This window comes from Oryzias melastigma, linkage group LG22, assembly GCF_002922805.2.
Source record: "Oryzias melastigma strain HK-1 linkage group LG22, ASM292280v2, whole genome shotgun sequence".
NCBI lineage: Eukaryota > Metazoa > Chordata > Actinopteri > Beloniformes > Adrianichthyidae > Oryzias > Oryzias melastigma.
Genome location: NC_050533.1, coordinates 13,805,688 through 13,831,758, shown reverse-complemented (window position 1 = coordinate 13,831,758; position 26,071 = coordinate 13,805,688). Strand labels below are relative to the sequence as shown.

Genomic DNA, 26,071 nt, shown 5'->3' with positions numbered 1-26,071 from the left:
CTCCACGGACAGTAAGGATGCTGAAGTTCATTAACGAGTATGCTCCACAGCTCCTGAAGGCTCTTTAATTAGTGGCACACTGACACTGCTCAGCCCACAACAAGGAGGGAGCATGCTGGGAAGAAAGGGAGGAGGAATGGGGTGGGGAGGGGGGCAAGTTCCCAACCTACTTTTATTAAAATCAGTGTCTGGAAATAAATATATATACCATGTTGATCACAGGAAGATCAATTGCTTGGGCGTGTGAGACCTGATCAAACAGAATTGATTGAGTCTTTGAGAGAGTGTGACACGGGCCGCACTCTGAGGCTATGCAGTGGACTGTGGCAAACACATGTGATTGAAACGCTTTAAATGGGTGTCAAACAAGCGGGGACGCCGTGTTTGACTTGAATTATCAGCCGGTCCCGCAGGAGGCGTGCGGGGCCGCTCCCCGGGGCTGGGTGTGCGCGTGGAATACAAACAGGGGATTCACAGGTGACCGGTGGGTCAGCGCTGGAGGAGAGACGGGGGGTTCCTGTGGGACCTGGAGACATTCCTGCAGCAGCTTTTTTAATTTGCAGAACATGATTCTCCCCCCCCTACCCACCACCCCTCCGGGCAGGCACTAATGGGACAGACAACACTTAAGACCACAGTTGCTTTGCGTGCGTGTGTTTAGGGTGTGTGGGGGGGAGTGGGCTGTTATGGAGTCCCAGATGGGGTAATGGGGGAGTTTAGCATCAGGATTATAATGCAACAGTGTGGCTTTGGATTCAATAGTGATTACCTCAGTATTGTTACCCAGCAATACCACTGTCCTGGCATCACCTTTGGGTCAATAACAGTTTGGCCAGATGTTTAAATCCAATAAAAATTTAAATTAATTCATAATTTTAAATTTTAGAACTAGGAACAAAACTAAAAACTGAACATTTTTGTTTTCTCATTTTTAATAATAATTTAAAAAGCCTAAAGATTTAAACAATTGAGCAAAAACATTTAATCTGCCAGATTTTTGGATTTTTAAAGCATTTTAGTTGACATGATATCATAGAAATATATATAAATAAGTATTAGGTGTATGAATGCTTCATTTAAAATGGATTTGATTATCATTGTGGCTTAAAGATAAAATAATTGTCAATATTTTTATTTTGCCTTCCCCACTATTACCTCCCACCACCTCCACCACACTCCACCATGATGGATGATGGACTAATCTGTGTTTGTCAAACACGTGTCTTGCCTCTGAACTCTACAACCCCCCCTCTTCCTTCAAAGCTTGCTTTCCTCCCTCTCAAGCTGACAGCCGACACAGATCCAGCTCCAGCGCCGCCAGCCAGCCCGGGGAGATTGAAATGTTAAGTGCAGAAACGACAGGCCCGCTAATTAAATTCCCCAGGTTAGTCCCTGTCGATTCTCTCATCGCACTCTCCAACTGGGTCCTGCAAAGGAGACCGGCACTGCAGAGGGCAACAAGCAAAAAAGAAAAGATTGAGCTGTCAAGTTTATTGAACTCCAAACACACACATTTGAAAAATGTATTTAAAAAGGGGGTGAGAACAGGCCCAGACCATAATTCTAACATGTTTTGCTGATGGGGTTAAGTTTTTGAAAGATCCACTCCAATAAAAATTGATTTTGGTGTTTTTGAGACATCTTATCACATGATGGACATATATGAAGAAAATTAAGCTTAAAATTGCTTTTCCGAGTATTTCTTTATTCAAATCGGTGTGAACCAAGAGCGGACAAATGGAAAAAGCTTGTAGGGAAGGCAGACCAATTCACGTTTGTATGTATAGCACAGGGGTCTGGAACCTGGGGCTCTTTCACCTCTCCACGGCGGCTCTCTGGTTAAAGAAAAATACAGTTTTTAGTTTTTAAAAACTAACAGTACTGAGCTAAAACATTTTAGACATTAGATTTTTGTGCATCACGGAAAATCAATTGGATGCCAGAAAGCACAACCATAACTAAGGCAAACTGGATTATGAAATGATTTCCTATTTTTGAACAATATTTATGGGTTGAGAAATACAGTGAAAGTCACAATTGTCTCCAACTTATTTTTTGAGTTGGGTTCAGCTTTTTTTTTTCTTTTTTTTTTAAAGCACTGCTGGCATTACACTACCTCCTACTACATTGGCAACATTTAGCTGATGCTATATTACACAAGGTGTCTTTTATTTTGAAAGGAATTCATGTGAACCTCTGCCAAAAGTTAGAAATTGTTTCATATTTGAAAAAAAGGGTATTTTATCTTTATATATATATGTTTTATTCATGCAAAAGAAGTTTATTTTTATTTATCATAATAGCAGCATTGACATTAAAAGAAACAATCAAGAGAAATTGTAAAGCTGTGATCATTAAAAAATGAATGAAACTTAATTTAAAACAAGCATAGATATACAGTGCAGATGTAAACTTTTGAATAAATATTATTCAGTGCAGCTGAGAACAGGTGCGTCTTTAACCTGGATTTAAATACACTGAGTGTTTTAGCAGATCTAATGTTTTCTGGAAGTCTGTTCCAGATCTGTGGTGCATAGAAGCTGAATGCAGCTTCTCCATGTTTAGTTCTGACTCTAGGAACTGATAAAAAAACGTGATCCAGATGACCGCAGAGGTCTGGTGGTACATACTGGGTCAGGAGGTCAGTCATGTATTTTGGTGCTAAACCCTTCAAAGCTTTATAAACCAGTAACAGAACTTTAAAGTCTATCCTCTGACAGACAGGTAACCAGTGTAAAGACCTCAGAACTGGACTGATGTGGTCTACTTTCTTGGTCCTTGTGAGAACCCGAGCAGCACAGGCAGGTTTACTTTGCCTACAACTCAGAGGTGAATTTCTAATGAACTCTTCCCACTATGCAGAAACATATGTTCTAGAAAATTATTCATGTTTTTTTTGTCTAAAAACAAAATAATCATAACTAAAATTCCACTGGGAACACTTTAACAATAGATCAAAAGATGATCAAAATGGGACTTTAAATCCTAAATAAAGTGCATTCTCATTTAGTTTCAGTATTTGATCCATCATCACTTTTTAACTTTTTTTTTAGAACACTTCAGAGATATAGTTTAAGATAAGTGTTTATTTGGAGCCAGCTAAGTTAACTCTCAGGTTTAGCATATTCAAACCCTCATCACTGCATCATTGACAGTCAAACTGCAAGTGATAGAAATGAAAGTTTCAGAATATAACTGAAGAATGGAGCAGTAACCACCAGATAGTTTAACAAAACTTCAGGAAATTGAATTAGCTTGTTAAAAAATGGGAGTTTGATTAAAAAGTAGGAGTTTAATTAGTAATAAGAGTAAGAGTTAATGAAAACTAATTATGGATCTGTCATCTTCACAGCATGAAGAACGTATGACCCTGAAAGTAAGACAGCCAACATGTGACCTAAAAACTAACAACAAAGTATGAATAACTTTAAGCTTCACATGGAGTTTTCAGAAATTTTATATTTTAAAGCATCACCTGAAAAGCCATATAACACAAAAATCAACTTGAACTCATAGAAAGGTTCTTAATTCATTTTATTAAATTATATAAAATGTAACTGTATTTGTTATTTTATTCTAACAAAAATCTTAAATTTATCATAAATGGAGGATCTAAAGATAGGAAAATCTAAACATGGATGGTGGTGGCTTAAAAATAAATGCAATTTCTTTTACCTATAAGTTAATGAAAAATACTTCTAACTCAGCATCTTAAGTGGTATAAACCAGAACATTTACTTTTACTGCCACAAAAGTCTTAAAGCTTAATCAAAAAAATAAAAAATCAATGGAAACAGATAACGTGCATGTAAACGTATTGCAGTGGGCGTGGTGCAGCAGCAGATGTGCGTGTCACTGGCTGAGAGCGTGCTGCGTCACACACACGGCGCGCCTGCGTTGTGGCTTCGCTCAGAGGTGTAATGCCTGATTAGGGGATTACAGGAAAGTGCTTCTTTGCAGTTCTGTGAGAAACAATTATTAACATGTTGGTGTCTCTAATCCTGGATAAACACAGCTTTTCAAGAACAACAGAGAGTCTTTCTTCCCCCCTTTAAAAAAAAAAATCCGTGTTTAAACCCCGTAGTCACTCGAACTCCAAAGCCTAACTAATACCGGCAGAGGAGACAGGCCATCCATGTGGAACGGAGTCATTCCAGAGGTTGTGCTCTTGGTGGAAGGCATCGTTGGCCGGCAGGCCTTCACATCAGAGGGAAAATCCAAATTTAGCTTGGGGAGGGAGAAGCATTGTGCTAAGCACTGCTTGTTGAAAGGGCATTAGACTGAAACATGTTCACAGCCTGTAATCTTTCACTTGTTTGTAAATTTGTCTTCTGTAATCTCCTTTCTAGTAATACTGAGATGATTTTCTAAGTCATGCTGGGGAACAAGTGGATAATAGATCCAGGTGGGCTCGAAGAACTACAGTAGATTGACTCTGCAAATGACGGTATTTTAACACAAGAACATCAGGGGAGGTAAAGGGCCTGTATGACAAGACATGTTAAAGTATTAAAAATATATCGCAACAAAATAAAAAATAATCAGTTTTAACTTATATATTACATTTTTAAGCTCTTTTAACAGCGTTCCCAGTGCTCTTTCATTTATTTTTATACTGGTTTTTGCCTAAATTAAAAAAATTGTGCTGCTTTTTGTGCATAATCTCAGCAGATTGGCCGAAGTTCATCAGAAAATCAACTCTAAGTTGTATGGGGGAAAGGAGTAACTGCACCCATCCTTTTCCTTTCCATTGTTGAGAGCTCAGATCACATATTTGTACATATTTTCTACGTCCCAAATACGCTCTTTTTCAAACAGCGCTTGTTCATATACTCCTGATTCACGATTTCTATTAAAAAAAATACCCAGAAATGCAATTTTGATCTTAATTTTCCATATATATGTCCTCCATCATCAGAAACATAGTAAAAACACAATTTGCATTGGAGGTGGGTCTTTAAGACATGGTAACAGGCAACAATTGGTTGCCATGGTGACATTCCAAGCCTCTTTTAACATAAATACCCAAGTGCATGCGACTGAAGTGGCACCTGGATGCTTCAACAAGTATAGAAAGTCATGAGCTGATGACTAACATGAGTGTATACCACAAGATAGAGTGAGATAACGGTCGAGCAAGAAGCAATCAGCCTTCTGTTGACGCCCGAGCCACCTTCACACACAAACATGCACACACTTTATCATGTCAGGGTTGCCTGTGGCTCTGAAATAGAGCACATCAAAACATCCTGCCAGTTTCATTGGTGATACCCCAGAACCTGCTGACTGGCCATGGTGTTCATTAGTGAACACTTTGAAGAGCAACAAACAGTATTTGGTTAACCAGTTGCAGGTTAAATGATGCTGGCTGACACTACACATGTTTGTGTGAAGAAAGACACATTTAAAGACCCAATCTGATTCAAATTGTGCTTTTAAACATGTTCTTGTGGCTTTCTTGTGATGCTGGAGGACATATTAAAGAAAGTTAAGCTCAATATTGCATTTTTGAGTACTTTTATTTATTCAAATCATTACAAATGAGGAGTGGTTAAAAAAAATGTTTGGAAAAAGATCCTCCCGAGGAAGGGATACCTTCTGTTAGAGAAAATGTGGGACTGAGTGGGCTGGGCATTACCACATTTTCAGTGCATACCCGAAACTTTCATTGTTTTGGCTTCAACTTAGGAAAACAATTGAAAAATTAGTGGGTACAGTCTTGCTGCACATGTACAAAGGCCCTCTATCTCAGGAAAAGACCAGCTAACCTTGTAGATTGTAATAAAAAGTGCATGCATAATATTATTGTGTTGATTACTGGGAAAAATAAAGAGCATTACAAGAAGATGGCTAATTGATGCTGTTCCTACTGCTGATGACTGGGTGAATGTCATTCAGGAGAACAGAGAAATGGTCATACTCTGAATTGGACACTTATGACAAACAATGGAAACCCTGTAGAGAACTTAGAGCATCATTACGACCAAACTTCAACTGGATCCTTAGTAAACCACTGTACAATCTTATTGTATTTAACTGTGACATTGTTTGCTATTACTTTGTGTTTATTTTCCTTAAAAAGTGGGATTGTTTTCTGTCCATATTCACAAAAGGAGATAAAAACTATAAGAATTGTGGATGTCCCAAGTATTGTGTCAATGTGCAATACATCATGTTCTTGATAAAACCTTACATGAGTAAAAAAATGCATCCACTTGTAGACGACTAGATCAATGAACGTCTTTGTTTTCCTCTTCTGGCCAAAACTGTATGACTGGATAGCTCTAATATTGTTCGGCATTTCTGTTGCACCACAAATGTTAGGTTGGGGTTGTGAGGAGCTGTAAGCTAGTGGGAGAGTGTGTAGTCAAAGGGATGATGGGAAGTGAGGGAAGGCTTACTCCACGCCAACAGCCCTGCCCACAACTTAGAGGTGAATTTCTGGTGATAATGCTAGGTTTGGGGCTGAAAGCTAGTTGGAGAGTGTGTAAACAGGAACTAGGAACGGGGTTGCTCTGTGCCAATAGTCCTGCCCACATTTCAGAGGCAAATTCTACTAGATAAACTATAATCTAGAAAAACAACACAGTTTTTTAAATTTTTACCAAGAAACTGCATAATCACAATTAAAAGACCACTGGGAATGCTTTAGTACAGATTAAAAGATGATCAGAGTAAAATGAAAGTATGGTCATAATTTAATGAAACTTGGCATCTTGGCTGGCAGGAGGAGGAACAGAGTCCAAAAGGTGCTGATGTGCGATGTTCAGGATCCTTGTGCCCATCTGGCAGTGCAGGGTTTTAGCCCTAATCCCAGAGCCCCTCTGCAGGGAAGCCCCAGACTGTTGATCACTTGCCTCCCTGCTGGTTCTTCTACACTCTTGACCCCCCCTCAACACATTAACACTCAGACCCACAGTGCGCACACACACAAGCACAGTTGTAACAGGCAGCCGAACAAAACTACAGTTGAGAAAAGAGACAAACCTTAGAAAAACCGCATATTCTCATTCATGCAGAGGGCAGAAAATGTCGTTTTTGTGAGGCTGTATGGAATAACTCATTTATCACACACAACTAGAAAGAGTAAATATACACACGCATAATTACAAAAACATAGACAGATAGGCAAACACACCCAGAAGCAGTCACCCAGCCATACACACCACACACCTAACCACTGATAATCCCCTAGACACAGGAACACACACACTCGCACTCACACACACATGGAGTATCATTATGTTTATCACTGTGAACCAGCCCACCGACACCCATCACTCTAATTCCATTTGTCTGTTTAGATTCGTTTTGCTTTAATCCTCCCTTGTTTGTGCACATCTGCAAGCACTACAACAGTAAGAGACCCAGCAAGACCGGGAACGGCTGGGAGACGGCGAGCTCGCAGGAAGCGCTCTCCCTCCTGACGACCTGTTCCCTCGCAGCTCCGGCAGCAGGGCCAGGCAGGCGTATCAGCTCGCCCAGGGAGAAGCTCCCTGTCCTAGCCACAGAGCTGCCGCCGCCGCCGCCACCGCCAGGCCCGCAGGCCCCCGTAATCACTGCAAACAGTCAAACAGCCAGTCACACAGGCTCTTACACCAACACAACATTACAGGCTTTTACACAGTATTACACCACATCTTATTATCCCATTGAAGTCCCTCTATTAGCTCAATTGGATAGTGGGATTTTCATTTGTAAATTGGGGGATTTTAGATTAACTTGTCTGTCAGCAATGAAATGCCCCCTGAGACTGTGAATTATGTGACCAATCACAGAAGAATCGATGCTCACACACACAAAAAAAGCATCGTCTCGAGAGGAAACACAACTTTGGCTCAGATACATTTAAGTAAAATCTCTGATTTTTATTTTCTGATCTGGTCACATTCACTCCCTTATTCTTGTACCGAGTCGACAAAAGAGCCGTTTTTTTACAGCCCATAATACTCCGGTCTAATAGGGAGTTATTAAAGAGATAAATATTAGCTGCTCTACACACCTAGCAGCAACATTATGCAGAACTGAAGCTGGTTGGCTGAAAGGAGGCGAATGAATTTCCCCTCTTCCTCCTCGGGCCTTCCATTCACGAGCAGTGAGAGAAGGCAGGGAGAAAAAGGCACCTCCAGCTAGTCGAGAGACCCGGCAAATTATGAAAAACGCCTCTCTCCGTCCTAAATGGAGGCCGAGCTCTTTAATGTGGCACAAAATTAGAACCTGGGGGAGGAAGTGTGGCCTGCTTGATTGGCGAAACCCCTCCTGGCCCACAACCATCCCTCCCCCTCCGCTGTCAAAGCACACACACTAGATAATATCCTGGTGCCTGGTGGCACTTTCTTGTGCCAGGAAAAAAAAAGTGAAGGACCCCTAAGAGAGCCCAGGGGTGTCCATAAAGGTGCCTAATTTGACAGTTTACTCCTCAATTATTTAAATAGATCTAAGGAGGCAGTGAAGAACGACGCTTTTCCTGCCTCCTCCCAGTCAAAGCAGAGAGAGACCTTTCTCCATGGTAGCCATTTTCAATTATGCTCTGCAGGGCTGCCTTTGATATACAGAGGAGCTGTAGTGGCGGGGCGCTATATCAAATAAACAAATGTGTGTACACAAGATAACAAAGGGGACTTGTGGATTTGGTTCAGTTTGCTATAAAGAATTTCAAGTTCTCCCGCATTGACAAATTTGCAGATTAGAGGCTAACTTTGCAGCACGTTCATGGAAAACGGAAATGTCGGCCACAGAGATGCATTTGCCCAGACCCTTCAAAATCCTATCAGCACCCCGTACCCTGGAGAAGGGAGCGCTCACGGAGCTGGACAATGTGATCTACCAGCCAGGGAGGGCACTGGAGGTACGTGAGGCCTGGGCCGGAGATTACCAGTGATCCTAGAACCAGAGATATGGTTTTCATCAAGCCTCAAATCCACATTGTTTAGTGGGGTTTATGACTTCTGAAGTGAGTTTTATTACATTCCAGTAGCATGGAACAAGCGAAGATAACCTTTTCAGTCTGCAGTTGTTTTCAATGAAATGAATGTCTGCAGTGATCCAAACATACTAAAGTTCAATCATCTCGACCAAAAAAACAATGAAACAGTCCTTAAAGATCCACTACAATCATCTTTTGATCTTTAATGCTGATTAATCAGTTTTTAGCAAAAACTATTTTTTTAGAACTGTTGTTTTCTAGGACAAAGGCTATGTCCAAATTCCTTCCTTACCCACTATATGGTGGTTTGCCATTTTCTAATGCTGTCCGAATCTACAATTCCAAAATCGAGTGCACTAGAAATCTCCCAGAAGTCTCTGCGAAAAACTAGCATGCATCGATGCTGACTACATTAGGGAATATATAACACAATGCATTGCGGTCAAACAATTTTTGCAAAAAAAGCAATTGTAATTTTTTAACAAACCATCCATATTTTCATCATCAGAGTATAGTGCAGTCACAAACAAGCTTTGTAAAATGTTCGTATAGATTTGATTTTCAAATTGGTAACATATCCAGCACTTAGAAAAACAAAAGTAAAATAGTGAGCATTGTGTCTGAATTGCATTTAAAATCTATCGTTTTTTAGTAGTTAGGGATTAGGGTGGGAATTCAGACATAGCAACTGTTTCTGCAGAGCAGCTAAAGTTCATTTGAAATTCTGTTGGTGCGCAGTAAGCCTGCTGTCACTTCCCATCATCCCTTTGTTTGCACGCTCTCCAACTAGCTTACACCCCATCTCAACCCTAACCTAACATTAATGATGCAAATAAAAAATAAAAAAATAGGGAGTAATATTAAAGCTATGCAGCCGTACAGTTTTGAGCCAGATACTAATGCAGAAGAAGAGAACAAAAACATACATATGTCTAGATTCCTAAAAGTGGATGCATCAGAGTGCATCAATATATTTTGTCACGAACAAGCTCTTTTACAAACAGAATATTTCATCTGCTCCTAATAATTAAATTATTAAATAAAATTATATTATTAAATAAAATAATTTAAGTATAAATACTCAGAAATGCAATTTTAAGTTTCAATTTCAATGTCCTTCATCATCAGAAAAATACCACAATAATTCACTTTTCAACAGAGTAGCTTTTTAATACGGATGTTAAAAATATTAGCTACGTATTGAAATATCAATCAGGCAGTGGGATCAACAGCAGTATTTGTTAGGGATGTAAAAAAAAAATAGATACATACCGAAAATTGATCAGGCAACTGCAGGATAATTTGAAAACCACAACAAGATTATGTTGGTAAAAAGGTATAAAATCAATCAAGAAGCAAGAAGAAAACTGTAGTTTCTCTGCCGATTTTGTTTTTTTATGTACTTGCAATGCCAACAAACAGACGTCTAATCATAAGCTTGCTTCGTCCAAGTCAATACCTGAATAAATGTATCTGTCAAATGCCATGCATTATTATTAATAGCTTTAAATGCCATATGAATTAGACATTTTTAGATTTTAGTGTTTTCGGTAAAAATATCGGACTGTATCGTATCGCAAAAAAGTTAGTTGAATCCTTTATGTATCGATTCATGGACCATGTATCGAGATCCGTATTAAATCATGTGAGAGGGAAAGATACACACCCCTAGTTTTTAAAGATAGGGGGGGGAAACCCTTTGTCAGGTGCAAAGTAGCTTAAACACAAACGGTAACACAATGAAGAGGCCAGCAAACACCTGTACAAACAAACTTAACAAACCCGCAAACACACTGTGCCTCACATACAAACATCGTCTCAAACTCAAGAGTGGCAGCAAACAGAAACCTGAGACAAGTCAATCATGTCAACACAGTCTGCTGTTAATGGGTCTAATTGCAGCCAATACACATTGATAAGGCTACTTAAATGTTTGCACGGAGGGAGCACGGCCAGCGTGAAATATGTGGAGTTTTTGCACAATCATCTGGCAGCCTTAGCAAAGAAGGGTGGCACCCGGTAAACACCCTTGAAACAGGTTTCTCGTGCTCGGGAAGCGGCTCTGCAGGCAAAAAGTTTTCAGAGTGTCAAATTCTGCTAAATCTGTGGCCAGCACAGAGCCTCATGCCTCTCACACCCTCCATTCTCTTCCCCAGCGCTAACCGGCGCACCCCCTTCCCTCCGCCTCTCCTCACTTCCATCCAGCCAGAGAGAGGAGAGAGGAGTGGAGATAGGCCCAGTTACTAAAGCTGTCTTTTCAGCCCCGGTTCTCGCTTGGTCTATCTGAGATGCACAGCAAGCGGAGGTGTCGCTTTTCTGTTGGCATTTCGGACAGTATCTACTTATAGACGAGAGAAAAGGAGAAAAGAAAAACAGAAGGGGTATTATCAGAGAGGGATGAGAGCAGCAAAGGCATTTTGTCTTTTTATTCCCCTCCTAAGCCCTGGGCTTTGCTCCCAATCCGATTGGTCGATACGGCCAGGGATGTAAATGAAATGCAAAGAGGAATAAGGCTGGCTTCCCATCTCCAGTGTGCCCCCCCTCCCTCTTTAAGTCCCCCCTCCCCTCTTTCTCAGTCTCATTCTGTCTTGCTCTCTGGCTGTTCCTGGTGTTGTGTTTTCTGGATACCCATTCACAGACTTTTTGCTCTCCGTGTTTCCGTCTCACCCTCCTCAAGTCTGCCTCCCTCCCTCCCTCACGCTGCATCCCTCTGCTCTCGCTGGCTGGGCTGGCGGCTCTTATCTCCTCAGACGCCCCACATTCCAGCGTTGCCGTGGCTTCCTGCCTGCATCCCCGGTCACGGCGATTCCATGGGTTCCCACAATCCTCGGCTGCTTGCTGATTTAGGGTGGGCAAGTGACTCTTGGAAACAGTGAAACGGCGAAACGAAGGGGTAACGAAAAGAAACAAAAGTGAAAGGGTTGACAAGAGGAAAATAAAGTAAAAACAAAGAATCATCAAGAAAGCAAACATTGTTCTATTTAGTATTGGAAATGCAAAAGGGACGGCCAAAAACTTTCTAAAAAAATATTTATTAGAAACTTAAATGATGTAAACATTAATTGTTTTATAAAACTCATCCTGCCAACAGGAAATACATATTAAACTTCAAGAATATTATTTCTTAGTTTTAAGACATGTTTTTAAAACTTGTAACTCAGCAAGTAACTCCGAAAATAAAAACTAAAAATCAAGTATGTCAGATCCTTAGAAAACTGTAGACTTTTAATTGACCTCTCTTTTTCCTCAAAGTTGAGCCTTTTTTTCTGCGTCTACATGCATCCCTGGAGTTTGCATCTGTTTGTCTTATTGTGCCAATCTGGTTATCAAACGCCAGTGTGGCAGGGAAAAAGCTTTGGTGGAGATTTAGGCATTTGTCCACAAAAAAAAAAAAAAAAAAAAAATCAAAACAACACACAGACAAAAACACCTCTAAAAGGGTCCCTGGCATTGTGACATTTTACATTTAATTTAAATCCGTGAGGGATTACAGCCCTCCTGTTAGGAAGTAAGAGAGGAAAAAAAAAACACTTATCGCGTCCATTAGTTTTAAACATTTAAACGGACCGCTGATGGAGGGATAGAGGGATGGGAGTGCAGCACTGGTAATGTGTAGTGAGGACTACTTGGCACAGCACAAGTCTGTCCTAGATTAAACAGCGGCTCTAATCCCCCATTTCTGCCTCTGAATTGGGTTTCCCTCAATCTCAGTCTTTCCATCCCTGTGTGAGAAAAACAGGCAGAGCAGAGGCCAAGGCAAAATAATCAGCACATTAAAGCTCTGAGAGCAGAGGACGAGAAGGAAAGAAGAAAAAAAAAAAGAATGAGATCTGAAGATAAAGAATTTGAATGGTTGAGTTTATGAGGAGCAGACGGGGCTTGATTGAGGTCAGCGGACTTCTTGGAGTCAAGCGTGGTCAGTTTTTATCAAAAGAAGTTTGGCACAGTGTTTGAGTTTAGTTTCCCTTTCCAAAAAAGTTTCTTTTTAAAAGTCTGAATCCATACAAAAAAAGTGAATTGCTAACCGCTCATATTCCAGCTCCATTCAGGTTTTCCCCAACCGTCTCATGGGGTGTTGGTGCGGGTTTGGCGGAGCCTCTCTTTCTCTTTGAGCAGGTGAGTGATGGCTGAGCGTATGGCTGGCGCCTGTGGATCAGTGGGCTCCTTCTCTAAGTAGAGACTAAAGTGCTGGGCGCTGCAGGTCAGCAGGCTGTCTGGACTGTGGCCCCGCTGACCTGAACGGAGCAGCCTCTCGCACGCCAGTGCCAGGTTCTTGTCCCAGTTTGGAGGGTAGTTTGAGTGGGCGTCCACGATCTCTCTGTACAGCTGCTCAGCAAACACAAACAAATGACACAACAACATGCTTTGTGGGACGTTTATCGGCCCCATCATGAAAGGTTACAGTTTAAGTCGAGGTCAAAACTTACAGCGTACGATAACTCAAAGAGGCGAGCCCTGGCTTCACCCTCCATCCTTTCTGCCAGGTCAAACAGAAAGAAAGCTGTTTTCATCCTGAAACAAAAGCACGCAGGCTCAGAGCTAAGTCCTGGATGGATGAGCCATGCAGATCCGCACTCCGAGACGCACCACTCCGATGGAGTGATTTATGTAGATGCCGCCACCAAATAGAATGTACATGTAGATGCTCTACCGCACAAGACTGGTTTATGGAGATGTTCTATCCTGCCAGCATGCATCATGACGCAGCTTTTATCTGCATGCTAGCAAAATAGAAGCTTCCCCCCGTTCCCTGCATCGTGTAAAAAGCTTTAAGCATACCTGGCTTGCCACATCTCCTCGTTAGCGACACGCTCCCAAGATGCAGGATGGAAACTGCTCGAACAAGAAAAAAAAAGAAGAAGCACATAGCTTTATCTAAAGCCGCTCCCGGCACTGGCTTCTGCACAGTTCCGCTAACTCTAAATAATTATTTATGTGAATATATTGTTCCACCCAACTTTGCAACTTTTGATACACCAAAATCCAATGTTTGCTGCATAAACATTAAATGACTGAGCAACAATACCAGCCGGCACATTAGACATGGAGTTAAAGCACGGCTGCCTCTTTTCACTTTGTTGACTGCAAAAAAAAAAACTTGACCTCTTCTTCAAAATAATATTTTAGCAAAGGTTTCCCAGCTAATATTTTGGCTTGTGGGCATCTGCGGACACGCTTGTCGTGGGGGTGCGGGAAATAATGTCACAGTATTCAGCCGTGGATATCTGAGTGAAAGAAGGGCTGCTGGCAACAGCAGCAGAATGCGAAGCTTTGACTAATTCCACTTTTGACACAGTTTATTGACAAAACGCAATAAAAAACTCATTATTTTTCATCTTCAGTCTCATTTCAAATGGCTGAAGGCCTAATGTCTTGCTCTAGTTGAATTGACAAAGAGCAGAATTGCAACATGGAAAAATAGAGTACAGCCGCACTTGCAAAAGCTTTGTGGAGTCTGAGAGCGAAAGACCACAGATGTATGGCCAATAGATATTTTTTTAAGGTACGCCATTCTAATTATTTAATACAAAAAAATACACATGATTTTTATCTAGAATTTGTGTTTGGGGTGCACCTGTTGTGAGGTTCAGTCCATTTGTAGATGCTCTGAGTGCGCTGAGCCCACTGTTCAGGGTGGAACGGTCTCTGCACGGGCACCAAGTGGTCGCAAACCCCAAAGGGCCAACGAGCGAAACTATGTTCCCAGCTCAAGTCTCCATCAGGCAGGCCGATGCAGGCGAACACATCCCTCCTATAGAAAAAAAAAACCACAACAAGTGAATAAAACCTCCGCCTGAGGGTAAAATCCCACAGGTCACAGTTGCCCCACAGAGGATGTTGGCCTGGCAAACACTGCCCCCTGGTGGGCCTGGTATGTTTCAAATCCAGTTTCTGGGTGTGAGTTCCTCATGGGGGAGTAGACATGATAGTACAGAGGAGGGAGTCCACCAGAGACTCTTTAACCAAATCAAGTAGATTAGTCGACTGTTGTAGTTCATCAAACTCCCTTTATGGACTCGACAGTTCTGTGGGCTTATCTTCTCCGTGCATTCACCGCCGCGCCGGCCATCCCACTGATCTCTGCTTCGTCACATCACCCACTTGTTCATTTGGACCATTGTTGGCCTCCCATCTCACCCTCGCCTTCTCTCTGTTTAACATCCTTCCATTTAGCCGTTCAGATGATCCCTTTATTCCCTCGCGTGCTTTATCAGACACTCACTTTGTGTTGTGGGACAAAAATTGCTCGAGACTGAAGGTGTCTTTGTCCTCGTGTTGGACCGGATCCCACCAGTGGCCAGGAAAGTGGACCCCAGGGAGGTGCGCCGACAGCTTGGCCACATACCACGGATATGTCATCATCTGTACAGAGGAAAAAGAAGAATTTAATCTAATCACATTAAGAGATGAAGATGTTAAAGGAATAAAAAAATATTTTCAAGAGATTTTTGTCTATTTATTTTATTTAAAGTCCCACTCCAACCATGTTTTTTTTTCTGTAAAATTGTTCTCTGTAGTCTTTTAATTATGATTGAGCAGTTTTTAGACAAAATCTAAAAGCCTTTGTTGTTTTTTTAAGACACTTATGCACAGCGGCACCAGCTCATTAGAAATGCAATTCTGGGTTATGGTTGGGACTGTTGACTCGGAGCAACCCCGCCCCCTTCCCCCACCCCGTCACACGTAAACTGGTAGCCTCAAGCTAACATTAGCGCAAAAATAACAACAAGAAATATTGGATTAATCCAGCCGTACAGTTTTGAGACAGAGGCTAGCTCGGATGAGTACATGAGCGTTGAAGGCTCGTGATTTCTCACACACCACAGCGTGAGAGGTTCGCGAGGGAGCAGAGTGGAGAAAAGAGGCTTTGGCACGCCCATTTCAGTAGCTGCATCAATAGTCTGAGCTTTTTCTAGCATCCGGTTTTCTGATCCGATGAGATTAAAATTAAGAAATACTCCGTTTTAATCATAAATTATTTTTGCACAGGTCCTCTAGTATGAGAGAAATGCTACAAGAACATGTTAAAAACACAAAAAGACTATTTTCATGAAATTAAATTGTTTTTTAACATATCCTTGTGGCATTTTTCTCATTGTGGAGGACATGTATAAGGAAAATTAAGCATAAAATTGCATTTCTAAGTATTTATTCCAATTGTTCTGATTTAGGAGCAGACATTAAAAGCTGATTTAATAGCTTGAAGAAGTAGCACAGATGCTACAATCAGCAGGCTACGAGCTCTTTGCTCCAATCTATTCCAATGCATACACTTGAAGACGACTAAATCCACTGGTTTACCTTCTCTGAGCTTCCATCTGGCTCAAAGCTGTACACCTGAATAGCACCAATATTGATCGGCATTTTTGTTGCACCAGTAATGTTAGGTTGGGGTTTGATGAGCTGTAAGCTAATGGAAGAAAGTGTAAACAAGTGGATGATGGGAAGTGGGAGAAGGCTCATCATCTGCAGCAAAAAATATCTATATTTTTTTATAGCTGATGTTATTCGCACATATTTACCTGCGATCAGGACAAAAAGTGATGGAAATTCATGTTGGCCACACGTCTTACGTGCAGCCAAGATGCACATTGCTGCATTGTCCGCTAAGTGCATTCAAGGCTGAATTTTGTTGTTGGCTGCACCTTTTTAAAGTTAAAGTCCCATTAGCTGTCACGTTAAATGTCTTCTCTGCATTTGATCCATTCCCTGGAGGAGCAGCGAGCTGCTTTAACAACCATTTGGTGGTTTAACCCTAACCGTAACCTTAACTCTTCCTCTGGGTCTATGCAGCTAAGGAAAAAGTTCAGTACTGGCCGCATGTATTTAGAACATTTTTTACATTTTTACAATTTTGGCTAAAAACAACACAATTATAATTAAGAGACTATTGGTAACACTTTTAAACTAAAAATGGGATCGGAGTGGGACTCTAAAGTCTGTAAAACTAATGGAAACTTAGTGTGAACTATAGTTCTGAAGTGGTTCTTTTAGGAAAACACTTGTGGTTTAATAGAGTATAAAAGAGAGTCTGACCTCCTGGTCAACGAGGCGAACATCCGGCCTCAAGCCCTCACAGTAGTGTAAGTAACGCATGGAGTTTCCTGGCAGGTCTCCTCTGGTCAGGATGAGCGAGTCCTTTGGTACAGAAGCCAGAAGCTCTCTGCCGAAGCGCTCGATCACCATGTTATTTCTCTGATCACACTCTCTGAAATCACAGCAGCAAGTGAGGTCTTACTGTACAGCATCATCAAATATGAGTTTACCACTATGTACAATTCGGTGTGTCTCTACTCCTGTTTTCAAGGTGCTCTGGGCGTTAACTCATCAGCCTCCCCTCCACCCGCCCCCTCTGCACACTTCCTCGGCTGCCTATCTAATCTTGAGGAGACAGGTATGATGGGTTTGACAGCGCAGGCCATGCTCTCCTCTTGATCAAAGAGCCGCCGTGATGGCTGTCTGGCGCTCCCCGGTGCTCCGCTGGTGTAATCTGACTTCTCGGACAGCTAACATATCAGACTGAGCTCTGCAACTTGAATTTACGTGCTAACCGTGCCTCCCTGCACCCGCACCATGCAGCTAGCAGCAAAAAAGCTGACACGCTGAGTTCACAACAAAAAATCGTGTTGACTCAGGGGAACTTTAAAGGAACCAGAAGGAGGGAGTTCATATTTCAACTTAAATACAACTTCTTTCTTATCAAACATTTGGATAGTTTTCTCCAAAAGGAGGATGCTGTTAAATTCAGCACCAAAGACTGAGCAGAATCTGGAAAGTCTGAGAGAGAAGCACCATGAGAGCCTGGAATCACTAATAGCTTGTGGAAGTGCAACACAATGCAGCAACAATAATTATCCCTGCTCTGATTGAAATCTTTGCAGCTGTAGAATTAGTTCGTTTATTGTCTGCAAGTTTGAATATTGCAAGGATGAATTTGCATCTCAGCCAAAGCTAAATAGAGTCATTTAACTACAAATCAGCAGCAGCAGAAGTGCAGCAGTAAGGGCTTTTCCTCTATGCTAAAATAAATCAATAAAAAGTTTCAATGCTGACTGACTTGATGACTTTTTCTTCATCAAGTTGTAAAATCCTGCAAGTACACATCAAATTTCAAAATGTTAAACCAATTTGTTAACCACAAAAAGTCCAAAACTACTCAACTAACCGTATTTAGATTTAAAAAAAATGTGGTTATGCTCAACGCTCACCCGTGGTTGTTGTGCACCATTTGCACAAGCAAGGTAAGAGTGAACACCCAGCTTACGGTCCTCCACAGCCTCTCGTATCCCACCCTCCTCTGCAGCTCAGAGTGAGTCCGGCTCAAGCCGATGCCCGCCAGCACACACACCGCAGCGTCGCTCTGCAGCCAAAAACGCTCAACCTGTCCAACAAAAGGAAACACGACACTGAAAAAGGGTTCAAAAGAAAAGTGTCTGTCAAATGCACAGATTTACCACTCCAAGCAGTAACGGTCTGCTGATGTCTAGGTTGGCTCTCCATGAAAAAAACAAGGAGTAGATCAGCAGCATGGCCGCCAGGAGCCACGAAATGGGACGACACGTCCTACAAAAACAGAACCTCGGTTATTATGAAGCTTAAAAAAAAATACTGAATGAGTCTGCGGTTTCCTCAACTTTTATTCAGTCTAATCATAGCCAGTGTGCTCTTTCACAATGACGCTAAGACTGTCAAATATTAATTCGGGGATTGGAGAACACAAGCCTGTGAGTGCCAGCCAGCTCAGAGGTGTATGATTGATTTCCTAATGCAGAATGATTCATACCCATGTTAATGCCAACCACTGAATCACAAACTCATTACAGCACAACTGGAAAATGTCTTTAAATATTCAAAAAGGAATATTCCACCTTTATAGCAATTAAAAGTAACTATTACCTAAAGATGAGGTCAGGTCTTGACTCATTTCCTGGAATTTGTTTGGATGGTTTTCAATGTTTACCAATTCTATCTCCAATTTGACCCATTTTCATTTATACTGACCAACAACAATTAATAAAAGAACTAATGACTTAACAAAAGGTAATAAGAAAAAAAAAACACCAATTAAAATAATGTTTTTGTTGCTCTTGTGGCATTTTTTAAATCATTGAGGATACACAGTAAATAAAGAAAATTAAGCTTATAATTGCATTTCTGAGTAAACAGAGTTCTCAGCCACGGGAAGGGGGGGGGGGTTACTCCATGCCAATGGTCCCGCCCACAAGTTAGTGGCAAATTTTGAATAACCTACTGCCGCTCTGCAGAAACTATGTCCTTAAAAAGACAAGTTTTTTTGATTTTGGCTAGAAACAGCATAATCAAAGTTTAAAAAAAATTAAACACTGGAAATGCTTTGAAAATAGATCAAAGATGATCGGAAGGAGAGTTAAACCAAAAATGTCTGTGGTTAAAATACATTTACTAAAAAAAAACGTCGTTTTTTTTAAAGATTCACTTCAATGAAAATTTGGGGTGTTTTACATGTTCTTGTAACATTTTTCTCACGATGGAGGACATGTATAAAATAATTTAAGATTAAAACTGCATTTCTGAGGATTTCTTTATCCAAATAGTGATGGATCAGGAGCAGATGAAAACCCGCGGAATGGAAAAGGTCAGGTTTGTGTAAATACACTGGGCGGGCCACAAGCTCCTGATGCTTTCCAATGCATTCACTGGCAGACAAATAAATCCATATACATCTTCTAAGCTGTGATCTGGCTCAAAATCGTCCATCTATTGGCGAGCTCAGATTTTGCTTGCCAATTTTTAATTTTTTTTATTTTGCTACGCTAATGTTAGCTTGGAGTTGTGAGGAGCTGTAAGCTAGTGGGAGACTGTAAACAAAGGAATATGAAATATGCCTTAAAAAGTGACACCTTTTTTTTTATTTTGGCTAAACACTGTATAATCATAATTATAAGACCACGGAGAATGATTTTACTATAAAAAATTAGCTGGAGTGATTCTTTAATCATTATTTGGAGTGAAATAATTTGGCTAGAGATTTTATAAATATATGTTATGTATAACTTTTCCAGATAAATCAATAATTTATATCTTTCCAACTTTATTAAAATAACCATTTGTTATATAACAAGTCTTTTTTTTAATCAACAAGCATTACATAAATCTACACCTACCTACACTGTGCTTGTTATTACATTGTATGACCCTACTCCGTTCTCTGCTTTAATAAAGAGCCACTCCAGAAAGGAGAGCATGGGTGGAGGGCTGGAGGTGGCTGCTGCCCTGCAAGGCTCCGGGGCATCACCAGCTTTATCAGCTCCACCCCACAGACCTGAGCAAAGGCTCAGCTGAAATGAATTACTGATTCACAGCACCGCGTACAAGCACTGATTTACTCCTGCACACAAACGCGCTTTTAAAAATCCAAAACACACAACAAACCCTCTTGATCTGAATGCGGAGCGCCATGACAGCCTGACAGCTGGATGCCTCAGTGCTGTTTTGTGTTCACTTTCTCTAAGATCAGCATTTTGTCAGTGGTTTTGTTCCCTGTCTTTCACTGGAGGGGATTAGATTTTTTTTTTTTTTTGGTGAAGTGGGTGCTGAGATTTGTGCGTTGCATGTTGGCATCTTCTTCATCCTACCTGTCCCACGATGAGAGGAGAAGGCCTATCCCTGCCAGCGCCACAACAGGAGGGGAAAGATCTGCTGTGCAGTGGTCCAGCTGGGCCCTGCACACACAAACACACGTGTAACGTGACGGACATGGCGGAGTCAAGGACAGTAATTATCAAACGCTCTCCGTTCCCGATCAAAACAAACTCCTTGGACCGCACGCTTCGCCTTTCATTCGGACTGACAGATACAAATGACTGTGTCATCCACCCTCCACGGCCCAGTCCTCTTCTCACAGCGCCTGTCAGTCAAGCGGCACTTGCTCAAAGCAGAGAGATAGTTTCCTGCCTCTTCCTTAATACCCATCTTTATTTGACAGCTTATTGAGTCTCTGTGTCTCCCAATGTACACTATGTGTGAGCGCGCTCACAAGCGTGTCTCTGAGTGTGTGTCAGCTTCTCCACTGGGTTTATGTCTCCAGCGCGACATGCCTGTCATGTTCGCCTCTCGTCCCCATCTCGAAGGTGTGCTCGTCCATCAAGCAGCAGGGGTGATGGGAAAGGGTGACTGGCAGAGAGGGGGGTCTGGCGGTGGGGGTTCTTATCCCATCCCGTCACTTGGAGAACGATACCGGCGAGAAGGATGACTGTGGAGGTGGCGGGAAGTGGGGAGCCAAGGAGGAAACTCAGTGGTGGGGGGCAGGAAGAGTGGAAAAATACAATTTCTCCAGTGCGATTGCACTGTCTGTCATCACAGCTTGTCACGCTCAAACAGCAGAGCTGAGTGATCATTTAAAACTGCTGGAGAAACAGAACACAGCGACTTGGCCCTCTTAGCAGCTTCAGTCCTGCTTTGATGGGAGAGAGTGGAAAGGCAAGAACAAAAGCCGCTGTGGAGAGGAGAGATGGGATGCGGAAAGGACTCTTGGCTCACACAGCCGATTGGAATGTCTTCAGTAAAACCTGTGTAAACCACCAGAACCGGCGTAAAGAGCGGCCGGGCCCTTCATCTTCACAACCATATTTGCTCTTCTTTGATTTTGACCTCCCTTTAACCGGAAAAGGAAAAAGTTGAAAAATGTTTTCTGCTAAGATTTTCAGCAACTCGAAGAACAAATATATATTTGATAAACAATAAAATCATTAGATACAGCATAGACACAGTATATGCAGGGTAGACTCAATTAAAATTTAATTAAATTAAAAAAGACAGCATTCATTCATCTTAAAATGTCAATTCAAAGCTGAATGAATCATAACATCTGCAGCCAGGTGTTGCTTTATTTAAAACATTCCTCTCCTAGTCAAGATGATGCAGTTGGAGCAGATCTTAAAGGTTCAGATGGTTTGGAATTCTACCTTTTTAAATCTCAAAATCAAAAGAGAATTACTCGCAATTCAGAACACAAGGCGATCCAAACCTAAAGTTTCTCCTTCAACTCTTTCCGGAGAAGTTTTTCACTTCAAAAGCATTAAAATAGTATTTTTTGACGCTGGATCAGTGTTTATGTCACAGTTTCTCAAATAAATGTTACATAAAGTATCATATTTTATGTAGCTGTTCCTTTATTTATATTTCGATTGCTTTGTGATCATTTGAAAGCAACAGCTTTGAAAATGAAAAAACAGGCATTTAAATAAAACAAATACTATATATCTCAAGAAGAATTTTAGGCCTAAATAAATGTAAAAGCAGGAGCCTCTTGAGGGTCTTATAATAGGTTTTTCTCGTTTTAACTGTCACAATATTAGTGTTAGTATTAGTGTTTGTTTTGTACAATTCATGTCATGTACTTTGTTTTAATTTTTGTGTATTTTTGAGGGGTAGAACCTTTGTTTAAGGCTGTGTTGCCCAGAGAAAGTTTTTTGTTGTAACGCAATTCAATTAAGAAGGGTTCAATATGGCAGAAAGATTAAGAAGAGAAGTGAGTGCTACATTTGATTGGTAATGGAGGGAAGATTTGACATTTTGTATTTTTTCGTGATAGGTTTACCTTGCGTGATGGGAAACTATGATGGCGATTTTGTGACATCGTGGAAATATGAAGCTTAAAGTCATCAACCTGCTGTCCAGTTTCTCCACCCAAGAGAGGGATACTAGTGTTGCTATTTCTGCATGTTTCTGAAAACATACTAGATCTCTAAAGTTTGTAGAGATGTTTGCTAGTGAAAAAGCTCAAAAACCTCTTAAAACAATTTTACCTTTAAATTCTTAGATTTTTTTAACATTATTTCTCTTATATCATAATTTAGTGGGCAAATTACGGCCATATGGGGCCTGTTAAACCCTTTAATCTGGCCCGTCACCCTGGAATAAATTGTCTTGATTATCCATATTAATGCTTTAGTTTCCCTGTAATTCTGGTGTCTCCCCTTAGACGGTGCACCACAAATAATCTGACTTGTGTTTTGGTGCAGAAAGTTATTCTGCATTCATGAGGTGTTGAAAGACTTGTTCTTCTGACACGTCTGTGTTTTTTGAGTCATTTTCCAATCATTCCAACACAACAAACAGGATTTTTCTAAGTGCTTGTTTTTCCTTGAAATACATCAACCAATTGGCCCTAAAATAGCAACAAAAACACTGTTTTTCAATTAAAAAAATCATGTTTTTGACCAAATTTCATGTGTTTTCCTTCTTATATGAAGTTGATTACCAAAACACTTCAAGCATCTGGTCCTGGTGCGGTCCATCTGTCAAGTTTTAGAACCCTTTTGTGGCCCACGAGTCATAACGTATGCCCACCCCTGATTTACTGTCTCTATTACCAAAACCCCCCTGCACCCCCGAACCTGTCTGTACTTTAATGTAAGATGTGATCAACATTCTTAAACTCACTTTAGCAATGTGGTCAAGTTCACAGAACTCTCCGTCTTTGCCTGCCAAAAAATAAGAGTATTGCAAAGACATTAGTGAGCAAAACAATTAAATATTGACTTGAAATTCTAAAGATACATGATTCTTTAGAGAAGCAAATACAACATACCAGACTGAAGGTGCCGTACTCCGTTCTGAGCAGGTGGGTCAGCAGACCAGACATGGTGGTCTGGTCCCCCCAGCTCCAGCGGGCCGTGTTGAGGTGAGACGAAATTGGCAAGTAGATGTACGGCAAAAAGCCAGCAAGAAGACACAACCCCAAATACACAAGGCCGTTCAAAGACAGCTCCTGGAAATACATACATTTCTAACTGAAAACATCAGAAAGAAAGCTGAAAGAGCAGTTCTGTTTAATTCGCTGAAGGATTTAGTTTGAATGGAAAAAAATCACAAAGGTGCAAAAATAGAAACATTTTCTAATCTTCCTGAAATTTTATTTCAAAAAGCTCAGCACAAACAAAAAGCTAGTAATGTATATGAGATTTTACAAGATTTGTAAAATAACGTCTTGTGACATCCTACTGAGTCTTTAATTATATTGTACTTTCTATGTTATATTATTAAACATTGGCTATCAATTTTTATGTCCTAAACCTAATAGTATTCACTTTATGTTTTCATTTCTGTCAGAAATTGTTTTTAAACTGGAGGAACCACACTTATTAACATATTTATTACGATTATGATACACATTTTATACCGTATTTCTACTTCTTTTCCTTTCATAAGGATTAAGGACTTACCTTAAGAGAGTGGAGTCGGTAAATGACCCAGGGAATTGTAACCAACACATACAGCACCAAGGTGTGCTGGTTACAGAGCCCCAAGCCACAGCAAAGTGCCCCCCACTGTGCAGTCTAATAAAGAACATCACAGCCCTGTGAGTTCAATGTCTGAGAAGTAATGAGAGGAAGGCAAAGAATGTGCTGCACTGAGCTTACCCTCCATCTCTGCCTGGGGGTTTCGGCACAGTGGAAGCTGACAGTCAAGAAGAAGAGAAGGCCGACAAAAAGGTTGTTGAGGGTAAAAACCTCAGCCACCATAGACCACTGCCAGCTGAGCTTGGACATAGCAAACACGCCTCCAGCCAGGACGGCTCCAGGACCCGGACCCACCAACCTGACGGAACACAAGACACGAAGGATAATTAGAAAAAGAGATGTGACAGGCAGTCTGAATATTGCAATAAAGCAAACCAAACAAATTAAATGAACCTTAAAAATAAGATCTTAACGTTTACTTGACAATTTGAAGCACCAAACACTCCCCTTGGAATGGCAAATTAGCCAAAAAAAACTAAAAAAAAATGTCAGATTTTGCCAAAACAGCATAATGCTAACATATTAGCTAAACTCTGAATTTTCCTAAAGAACTTTAAAAATGAGTAACTTTGCCAAAACAGCTAGGATAATAATGCTAAAATATTAGCCTAAAACCTGGAAAAAATGTCTAAATTAGCCAAAAACAGATAGCAAGTTGCTAAAATAAAAGATGAATTCCATATTACCCAAAAAATCCAGTAATTGGTGAACATTTTAAAGTTTTCAAGCTGAAAATATAAGCAGACATTCACAAGTTTCAACGTTTTTGAAGGATTTGAGCAATTTCCCATTAATTTCCTATGGGGCATATTGTTTAATACATATTTCAAAAACTATAAAGTTTATGAATACCGAAAGTACAAGCAGTAATTTCCTGAACAAGCTGAACATTTTGATACCAAAATTGATGAAATGGCTGAAGGTGAGATTGAGAACAGAAAGGAGGAGGAGGAAAATCTCGATTGTGTGAGCGCTGTAAATTATTCACAGAAATAGCTGCAAATCTTTATCATTGTAAGAATAACTGAGACAAACATTTGCCACAAAACCATTTTGATATATCAATAAATATTTCACTAATTTGTGGAAATCTTGAAGAAACTTACAATTCGATTTGAGGCAACAATTTGATTTTAAACTATTTTCAGTGCTCAGATCTGCATTTTTTTTAGAAATGTTTCTCTTTACTACAAAACACTAGATCAATATCTTTTCTAAACCAAAGTGCTTTTTTTGTAAGGAAAAAATCTTTCACATCATCGAAAGGGAAACATTTCCCTTGAAATCAAAAACCTTAAATATAATAATTTTACGTTTTATCATTAGACCAGCTTTAATGAAATGCTCTTTAACTCATGTCAAACAGAACAAATAGTTTCTAGCGAGCCACAGATTGTGATTTTGCAAATTTGTTGTGTTTGCGGGCTGCACGGTGGCGCAGTGGTTAGCGCTCTTGCCTCACAGCGAGAAGGCCCTGGTTCAACTCCCGGCTGGGACCTTTCTGTGTGGAGTTCGCATGTTCTCCCCGTGCATGCGTGGGTTTTCACCGGGGACTCCGGCTTCCTCCCACCGTCCGAAAACATGCTTCATAGGTTAATTGGTGGCTCTAAATTGCCCCTAGGTGTGAATGTGAGAGTGAATGGGTGTGTGATTGAGGCCCTGCGACAGACTGGCGACCTGTCCTGGGTGTACCCCGCCTTCGCCCTTCAGTAGCCGGGATAGGCTCCGGCACCCCCGCGACCCCGAAAGGGACAAAGCGGTCAAGGAAATGGATGGATGGATGGATGTTGTGTTTGCTGTGACATAACTTACACACTGCATGACTTTTATCCAATTGACCCTCGACACTATGAAAGCCAAA

The 26,071-nt window shown here is 40.9% G+C and overlaps 1 protein-coding gene across 5 annotated transcripts in view; it reads right to left on the bottom strand.

Moving 5' to 3' along the window:
- Positions 1-958: 958 nt before the first annotated feature.
- The window catches only part of tmem260 (transmembrane protein 260), a 38,096-nt gene continuing 12,983 nt past the window's right edge, over positions 959-26,071 (bottom strand). For 3 of the 5 annotated variants that reach the window (XM_024274174.2, XM_024274192.2, XM_036209961.1), the window contains 13 exons: positions 24,331-24,508; positions 24,133-24,246; positions 23,499-23,678; positions 23,351-23,391; positions 20,542-20,628; positions 18,382-18,490; positions 18,136-18,308; positions 16,964-17,135; positions 15,150-15,289; positions 14,502-14,678; positions 13,706-13,759; positions 13,354-13,438; positions 11,940-13,252 (listed from right to left, as the gene is read on the bottom strand). In XM_024274174.2, the coding sequence (XP_024129942.1) occupies positions 12,992-13,252; positions 13,354-13,438; positions 13,706-13,759; positions 14,502-14,678; positions 15,150-15,289; positions 16,964-17,135; positions 18,136-18,308; positions 18,382-18,490; positions 20,542-20,628; positions 23,351-23,391; positions 23,499-23,678; positions 24,133-24,246; positions 24,331-24,508 (1,771 nt within the window). In that variant the 3' untranslated portion in view covers positions 11,940-12,991. Of the gene's footprint in view, positions 1,836-11,939; positions 13,253-13,353; positions 13,439-13,705; positions 13,760-14,501; positions 14,679-15,149; positions 15,290-16,963; positions 17,136-18,135; positions 18,309-18,381; positions 18,491-20,541; positions 20,629-23,350; positions 23,392-23,498; positions 23,679-24,132; positions 24,247-24,330; positions 24,509-26,071 lie in introns of those variants that run through there. The other 2 variants (XM_036209960.1, XM_024274186.2) reach the window with 2 other exon arrangements.